Source organism: Taudactylus pleione, unplaced genomic scaffold (assembly GCF_031769625.1).
Source record: "Taudactylus pleione unplaced genomic scaffold, aTauple2 ptg000070l, whole genome shotgun sequence".
NCBI lineage: Eukaryota > Metazoa > Chordata > Amphibia > Anura > Myobatrachidae > Taudactylus > Taudactylus pleione.
In genome coordinates, this window is record NW_028284472.1 from 4,156,553 (window position 1) to 4,165,534 (window position 8,982).

Consider the following 8,982-nt stretch of genomic DNA (forward strand, 5'->3'; position numbering starts at 1 on the left):
GTGTTTTACCTCAAAGTGTTCAAGCATGAAGATATTATTCTCTGTGGCTTCCACCATATGTGACCCAGTTCTGTTACTGGTGAGATGTGAAGTCTTTTGTTCAAAATAGATTGTAAAAAATAAAATAACCCTTTATTCTATTCTGTTTCCATCCCGCTGTGACACGAAGCCACAGGTCTGTTATCGGAAACACCGGCACCTGTCAAAAGCACTATAAAATATTTGGGCTCACACGGCGAAGACACAGAAGCCTCTGACAGGAGACCGCGCTGCAGAACACTGACTACAGAGGCGCATATTGTAGGATGTATTCGCTAAGAACCACTTCACTGGTGAGTAATGGATGGAAAGACAGGGAGAAGATCATCCATTGGACAACCTAGACTCCTGCCTAGGGCTTAGAGCAGGGGTTCCCAACCACGGTCATCAAGGCACACTAACAGTCCAGGTTTTAAGGATAGCCATACTTGAGCACAGGCAGCTTAATTAGTACCTCAGATATTTTGATTAAACCATCTGTGCCTTAGCATGGATATCACCAAAACCAGGACTGTTAGTGTGCCTTGAGGACCGAGGTTGGGAATCACTGGCTTAGAGGGCACAGGGGGTTCTGAGTTATTGTAACCCGTGCTTTTTTTTTTTTTTCAACAAATTGCTGGGGAAGGGGAGGTGGGGGGATACAAGTCCTTAAACCAGTATCAATAATAGAGCCACATGGGGTGTTAATATTGCTGTAGGGAGACATAGGGGTATATTTACTAAAGTGCAGGTTTTTAAGAGTGTAGATGTTGCCCATAGCAACCAATCAGATTCTACTTAACATTTACCTAGCAACTTCTAGAAGATAATAGCTAGAATCTGATTGGTTGCTATGGGCAAAACCTCCACTTCTAAAAATCCGCACCTTAGTAAATATGCCCCATAGAGGAAGAGCAACAGAGACAGATAAATGGATGGAATAAACGTACTGTAAATCATTGCTTGCTCCTGAAAGTAATTTGTTTGCTAATTAAACACATCATGAAATTTAAAAATATTTCACAGTGGATGTTGAAATGATTTCCTATTTATTCCCTCCTACTGTACATTTATAATGCTAAAAACAAATAAAAGTTAAACAAACTACTGTAGTAAAACAATACATTCATGGAATTCTAAAGTACATGTACTGGGCTAGTATAAAAACGACCCAATACTGTCAGTTAAATATATATGTTATTTGTAAATGTGGAAGGATTAAATATAGTGTTTATAAGTATTGTCCTCATCAAATACATTTTAGTCCCTTTAAATTATTACTACCTAGTTTATACAGCGTTTGAAACTTTTTTTTTGTAATTCGCTACTGTTATGTCGCAAATATGTTAATAAACCCTGCACTGACTTTTCATTAAAATTAATCATAAATAGGGGGCGTAGTGCAGCCCCCCCGGGTCTAGGGGGGGGCTGCACCCATAAAACTTACCTCTCCGGAGTCCCACGTCGGCTCCGCTGTCTGCGCCTGTAAAAACAGATGGAAAATGGCCGCCTCAGCCATTTTACCAACGTTTGGGCATTTGCAGTACAGGGAAAATGGCCGCCATGGCCATTTTCCTGGTGACCTCTGTATGTGCTGTATACTCTGGGCACACTCTAGTGCCTAGGGTCTATAAGTGCGGCGCTGGCCGTGCCCGCTCAGAGCGCAGCCGGCAGCCAGACGGAGAGGAGGGGGCCTGTGTTGAAGACAACACATAGGCCCCTTCCTCTCTACAAATGTCCCTGACCATAAAGTTTAGTAAATATAAATCCTTTAGCAACAATGGAAAAGTTAGCAGATATTAGGATGCTCCTGATTGTGGTCCGTGCTCAGCAAATCATCACCACACAGGTGAGCGGCTGATATTATGAATGAGGAGAGAGCGCTGGATAAAAGATGAGGGAGACACAAACCCCAAAGATAAAATGGATTTTAAAATGTGTTTCGATGCTCAGTCTTGTGTTTAGCGTAAAACGCGTTGGAGGGGTCACAAGCTCTAAAGCCGGCTGGCTCTGATACATATACGCAGTTTGTGATTGTTTCATTGGCTGATAGTAAGTAGCTTATACGGTCTTAATAAAAGTTATTTTTTCTTTTTAGCGCCCTCCTCATTTCTCCGTTTGTTATGTAGTAAAATAAATAATAATTCCAGTCAGTTATCAGCCATTTCACACTGACTGCAGTATTATCCATAACACTTTCTCTCTGAATTACGATTCCAGGTGACCGTGCTACTTCTCGTTCTTGAAGTCTCGGGGAATAAACGATGCACTTTCTCTAAGGATATGATGTTCCCTCAGAATGTGAAAGTCAGTCTTAATATTAGCAGTATCAGCAACTTTAAAGTTATGGAAGAAAGGGTACGGTCACGCTCTCTGTCACCGTGGAATTACAGGTAATGCAATTTCAGCATTAACAATGCTCTATGACGACCTACATAGCAAAAAGTTTTTAGCTGTTTAGAACAAAAAATTATAGAACTTTTAACAAGTGCTATACTTTTTTGGTCTAACAGGCTAAAAACGTTAAAATTTTGAAATGTAAAAAATACCTTGTCCATCCAATTATGTGTAACGCGATATGTAGTGCACGGAGGATTTGGACACATCTGTATATTGTACGGTATGCACAATGCAAGCAGCTGTATTTCCTACATGTCCGGGGTTCATGTATGTCCAGATATATTGCAGTGAGCATTGCACCATAGTGCAGACACGTTTTTAGCAACTGACCTGAATTAATATTGCTGAATTAACCACAGCTATGTCACAAAATAGCACAAAAGAATATCCGCTTACTTCTTATGCTGACCCCACTTTAGGGTTAATTCACTTAGCCCCTTGCCGCATGAGTCAGTGCACTCATATGCCGCACTTACAGTACCTCTGGACTTGCAGATCCGTTAAAAATCCACAGGTGCTGGGTAAGATTGGGCTGTGAGGGGGGTAAGTTACAGTGCCATTGGCGGTGTTTCCACGCCGTTACAACAACAACTTGCCCCTCCCCCCTCACGTCTAATTGAATTGAACCCTTTGTATGATGTTGGAGGCAATGTTGGGCATTAGCATGGATATTACAGCGAATGTGCCCAGAAACCAATGGCTGCTGCAATGCATGATGGTTAAAGCAGTTGACAAGATGGCTGCAGATCACCAGTATTGGTCTGTATGTGGGGTCATCATCCTGTCATGCAGGAAGTACTGTACAGTGGTCTGACCAATGTTCCAAATGGCCAGGCTTAGTTCTGGTTGGCAACTGACTAGTGTGGCCAGCTTTAGCAATGATGACAGTGTCAGCTGCAATAAACTGAACTAAAACTAAATTATTTATGGATATGCATCACATATATATTAAGGGTGAAACCACTTTTTTCTTTTAAAATAAGATTTTTATGCTACAGTATATGTTTTTATTAGAGTTTTGAAAAAATCACACATAGCGAAAGGACAAGAGGTACGATGCAATACATAGGAAACAAGGGAAGATTTTTTTTTTTTTTAATACAATGCAGTAATTAGGTCTCATTATTAAGCCAGTTAAAGGTTTGGACACCAGCCAAATACGTCATATACTTTCTGCATCCCTTCACTAGAGTGGATAGAGATGAGAACAGATTTCCGACGATCATCGCTGAAGCTGTGTGTCTCCACGTCTCGTGTCTGGACGCAGAGGGCGAAGAAGATTCCAAGCTGATTTCTGTGCCCATCATGAAGGAGTTACTAGTCCTCCGCAGAGAGAGGAAAGGTTGTCAGCAGACTTTCCGGCTGGACAAACAGCTAGTCAGTGTCGGCTGCACGTGCGTCAGACCCGTTATACGGGACTCTCCATAAGCTGCCTGGAGAGACCTTGCCGCTTGCTGCGCCAAATGCAGTATGGAGATCATATGATACTGTTACTTTATTTTTGTAATTATTTGAAAATCTGCTTAATTTAAATACAAAATATATACAGTTAATGTAGTTTAGGAGATACACTTATAATTTAAATAAAAATGTTTTTTTTTTTTTTGCAGCTTAATTTTTATCAGATTTTTATTTAGTTTTGAGATAAGAGAATGCAATAGTACTAAGGAATAATTGTGTAACAACTTTCTCACTGCCAAATATATGATGATAAATTTTTTTGTTTATTAAGCATATATATTATCTTGGAAATACCTTTGTATCAGTTTCACTTTAACTCAATAAAAAAAAAAAAAAAATTTGGAAATAGATATCTTAAAAATATTAAGGATTTTTATATATAATCTTCTTTTAAAAATATTAATTCAATTTTATTTTTCTTAGTGGATATTTATTTATTATTTTTCCCCATATTTCGTTTTAGGTGATAGGTTTGATTTTGTTACTTTTTTCTTTCTAAAAACATCTTATCTGACTAAACTGTTACAAAATATTATCTTCAAGTATTTTGAGGGACCATTATTCCTCATACATGAATAAATGTTATGTCTATAAATGCTGAGCAAACACTCCCATAGATGTTAATACTCTCCTGTGTATGGCCAGTGAATAGCTGAATTTTCATGAAGGTGGCGGATGAGTAAAAAGCCTGTTGTAGGAATGGAGGTAAGTGCAGTAGGTGGAGGATGGTAGCATCATATTGGGCTTCTAGATTCAGTCACACTCAGGAAATAGAGGGGTCTATTTACTAAGCCTTAGAGATAAAGTGAATGGAGATAAAGTACCAGCCAATCAGCTCCTAACTGTCACTTTACAGACGGGGCTTGAAAAATGACAGGAGCTGGTTGGTTGGTACTTTAACTCCGTCCACTTTTTCTCCATCCAATGCTTAGTAAATAGACCTGACAGTAACTCTACAGAATTTGTACTTAGCTACAGCAGCCAATAAGACACTTGCTTTGTCTAACTCGCACCAGACTGGAAGAAGCTAATGAATGATTGGTGGCTGTGATTAAATGCATGCCTTGACTTTTTTTTCTAAAAACTTTATTGAGTCTTACCAAACATATCTGAATGGTATAAGAATGTATAACATTAGAATTACTTTTACAAGTAAATATGACATTTGCCCAAGTTGCTTCTTTAAGACAAACATATTACTGATTTTAGAATAGTCTAATACATTTATTTGACCTACAGTAGATACAGTGCACCAAGCTCGCCTTTGCTCCTCTGCTGTAGCTTGTTCTTCTAATAGAGCAAACACAAATTGACAGCTTTCCAGCCTTGTGTTACAAGGATGAACTGCAGGGGTTGTGCTGCTGTCTGCGGAACACTCCCTCCACCCCATTGCCATCGGAAATATCTTTAGCACCCTCTGTTTCTCTCTCCCCTGCTTTGTATTTGCCTCTCTGCTTCCAATTTTATGTGTGTGCCCCTCATGTGTATCTCTGTCACCCCTTGTGCATGTGAGCATCTCTGCCACCTCCTTAAGGGCTCTATTTATTAACATTATTTTTACTAAAATAAAGTGAAAAAGGGTGTTTTCACACCCTTTTCACATTATTTTAGTTTCACCTGTAGTTACTATAGGGCAATTGGAGTAGAATTAGTAAAATTCTACTCCAACCCCTAGTATCACTTATTTTTAGTAAAGCAGATCGCATTTCCCATAATTGTAAGGGAAATGTGATCCGACCATAGTTGCTAAAAATAAATTGTTAAAAAATACCGGGGAAAGCCCTGTGATAATAACGCCACCTGGAAGTGGCGTTATCCAGGGTCTCCCCCGGTTACCGGGCTCCCACTCGGGAGCCGGGAGCCGGTACCAGTAATCTGCTGTGTGGTCTAAATAGACCGCAAGCTGATTGCTGTAAAAAAAGAAAAAAAAAATGAAACATTTTTTTTTTCCTTACCTGAATCCAGGGACCGGTGATCGGGCCTCTGGTGATGGCTCCTCTCCAGTCAGCTGGACTCCCACAGTGCACTGCTGCCCGGTCATCAGGTGATCGGGTCCCAGTGCAGTATGGGAGATCACCTGATCGGGAAGCCCGGAGAAGATCACCGGAGGCCAGGAGGATGCAGGTAAGTGTAATGAAGGGAGGGGGGGTCGCGGGGGTCTGCGATCGCGGGGGGTGGGGCTTAGCACCGGGGGGGGGGGCTTAGCATCGGTGGGGGGCAGCAGCGACGGTGGGTCGGCGCATGCGCGGGCTCCTAGTCGCGGTATTTTTTCCAAAAATACCGCGACTAGAGTGCAGATGGGATCCGCAGGGACAGAGCTTTATCGCAAGCTCTGTCCCTGCAAGGGATTTATAGTAAATCCCTGTGATATTGCCTGAATTCGCAATGCGAATTCACTCGGTAATATCACACTACAATCCGCATTCAATATGCGGATTGTAGTAAATAGAGCCCAATATGTGTTGCTGTTCCTTTCTTTCACTTTATTTGTGTGTCTGTTTCTAATTTGGTATGTGCACCTCTGTCTACCCAACAGTCACTCTTTGAACCCTCGCTTTGTATTTGGGTCTCTCCACATGGGGGGTTTCCCAGTCTTTTTTCCCCTTTGTGTGTGTCTCTCCCTTTACTCCCATATACTCATAACTATTCTCCAAACTTCTTCTACCATCTGACCCCACCCCCACTCTTCCCCTATGCCACTTCTTTTCTTACTTTGCACCGTCTCCCACCAACTTCTTCTTTGTCCACTTCTGTGCTCTTTAACTCTTACCTCCTTTCTTACCTCCTTTCTCCTCCTTTTCTGCTGAAGGTATGATAGCTGATGATCAGACATGATGTCGAAGATCCTCTTCACTTCTCTGCAACAGGCTGCTTTTCTACACAGACTGACATCTTCCCAGACTTGCCTTGTAGAAATTAACTGCAGGGATTGATATATTCATAAATAGGGACTGGGCCACTGCAATTTACTGTACATGATTGTAAAGCAATAAGTTGACAGGTACAAAGGGTCGTCTCAAAAATGGTGGTACATTTTTTTTGTGTGATTTAACTCTAAACCTAACCCTGATCCTAAACCCCCCTAGTGTCTAATCCTAACTCTCCCCCTAGTGCCTAACCCTCCCCCTAGTGCCTAACCCTAAACCTTCCCCTAGTGCCAAACCCTCCCCCTAGTGCATAACCCTCCCCCTAGTGCCTAACCCACCCTTAGTGCCTAACCCTAACTCTAGTGCCTGACCCTCCCCCTAGTACCTAACCCTCCCCATAGAGCCTAACCCTCCCCCCTAATGCCTAACCCACCCCTTAGTGCCTAACCCTCCCTCTAGTGCCTAACCCTCCCCTGTCACAATCCTGGCTAGTTTTGACCTTTTGTGACTTACCTCTGCCAGCTGCTCCATGGATCTGTGTTTGTAATTCTCCTGGGACATCTGCTCTGGCTGAATCATGCTGGCTGTAACATCTCTGTGTGTGCAGACTGCTCTCCCCCCACACTGATTAAACACCTGGACCCTGCTCTGTCTGTGAGCATTGCTAGTCTTAATTGGAATCACAGGTGTGGTCCTGTTTCTCAAGGGCTGCAGAGATGAATACTCCCTCTGCATGCTGTGCCTTGCTCCACTCTGAATGCCACTGCCAGACCACCTGTCTGTATCCACCAATCGCTGCCAGACTCTAGGTATATAGATCCTCCTCTAATAGCACTCAGTGCTTGAACATCGTGTTACGTTCCGTGGTGTACTGCTTGTGCTATAGCTGTTCCTCTGTGTGCCAGTATGTCCCAGGCTCCTGCTGGTTCCTAGACCAGTGCTATCCGTAAGCCTGCTGCATTCAGCTATCCACGCTACCAGACTCTCACCTACGGCTCCCAGGCCGCTCCACGTAGCTTCCACGCTACCAGCTTCTCCACACGGCTCCTAGGCCGCACCAAGTAGCTTCCACGCTACCATCTCTCACCCACGGTTCCCAGGCCGCACCAAGTAGCTTTCACGCTACCATCTCTCACCCACGGCTCCCAGGCCGCACCAAGTAGCTTCCACGCTACCAGCGTCTACCCACGGCTATCCAGCCGCTCCCCAAAGCCATCCAGCTACCAACGTCTACCCACGGCTATCCAGCCGCTCCACGTAGCCACTCAGCTACCAGCGTCTGCCCACGGCTATCCAGCCGCTCCACGTAGCCACTCAGCTACCAGCGTCTACCCACGGCTATCCAGCCGCTCCACGTAGCCACTCAGCTACCAACGTCTACCCACAGCTATCCAGTCACTCCACGTAGCCACCCAGCTACCAGCGTCTACCCACGGCTATCCAGCCGCTCCACGTAGCCACCCAGCTACCCACGTCTGCCCACAGCTATCCAGCTGCTCCACGTAGCCACCCAGCTACCAGCATCTACCCACGGCTATCCAGCCGCTCCACGTAGCTACCCAGCTACCAGCATCTACCCACGGCTATCCAGCCGCTCCACGTAGCCACCCAGCTACCAGTGTCTACCCACGGCTAACCGGCCGCTCCACGTAGCCATCCAGATACCAGTCTTCCTGCCGGTCCCAGTCCGGTTCCTCCAAGCCCACTCACCTCACGGCTCGTTAGCTGCACCACGTAGCTTCCGTGCTACCATCCATCTGCAGGCTCATCTACTGGTACCCCGACCAGCTCAGTCAGCCTACCTGCCGGTCCCAGTCCGGTCCCTCCAAGTTCCTTCTGGTCTCATTCCAACGTCTCCAGTTTCCAGTTCCAGTCACTCATCACCAAAGGCAGTTCTCACTGCTACCCACTTCTTATAATAAAGAGCTATTCATGTTAACCATGGTTCCAGTCCAGCCGGCCTCCAGTGATTCCAGCTCATCACCTGATACAGGTAACTCGCTAGCACCAACTGTGACATCCCCCTAGTGCCTAACCCTCCTTCTAGTGCCTAACCCTCCCCTAGTGCCTAACCCTCCCCCTAGTGCCTAACCCTTCCCCTAGTGCCTAACCCACCCCTTAGTACCTAACCCTAACCCTCCTCCTAGTACCTAACCCTTCCCCTATTGCCTAAACCTAACCCAAGCCTAACCCTCCCCCTTGTGCCTAAACTTAACCATAACCCTCCCCCTGGTGC

General features: G+C 44.6%; 1 protein-coding gene across 1 annotated transcript; it reads left to right on the top strand.

Moving 5' to 3' along the window:
- The first annotated feature begins 258 nt into the window (after nt 1-258).
- Nucleotides 259-3,899, top strand: LOC148533724 (interleukin-17A-like). The gene is made up of 3 exons (XM_088467318.1): nt 259-332; nt 2,239-2,411; nt 3,609-3,899. The coding sequence occupies exons 1-3, from the start codon at nt 306-308 to the stop codon at nt 3,844-3,846; spliced, it is 438 nt and encodes a 145-aa protein (XP_088323444.1). The 5' UTR covers nt 259-305; the 3' UTR covers nt 3,847-3,899.
- Nucleotides 3,900-8,982: the final 5,083 nt, after the last annotated feature.

Excerpts from the sequence above, each read along its gene's own strand:
- LOC148533724 (XM_088467318.1), top strand. The coding sequence starts at position 306 with ATGTATTCGCTAAGAACCACTTCACTG. Across the intron at positions 333-2,238 it reads CGCTAAGAACCACTTCACTG|GTGACCGTGCTACTTCTCGT; the intron begins GTGAGTAATGGA and ends TTACGATTCCAG. Across the intron at positions 2,412-3,608 it reads CTGTCACCGTGGAATTACAG|AGTGGATAGAGATGAGAACA; the intron begins GTAATGCAATTT and ends TCCCTTCACTAG.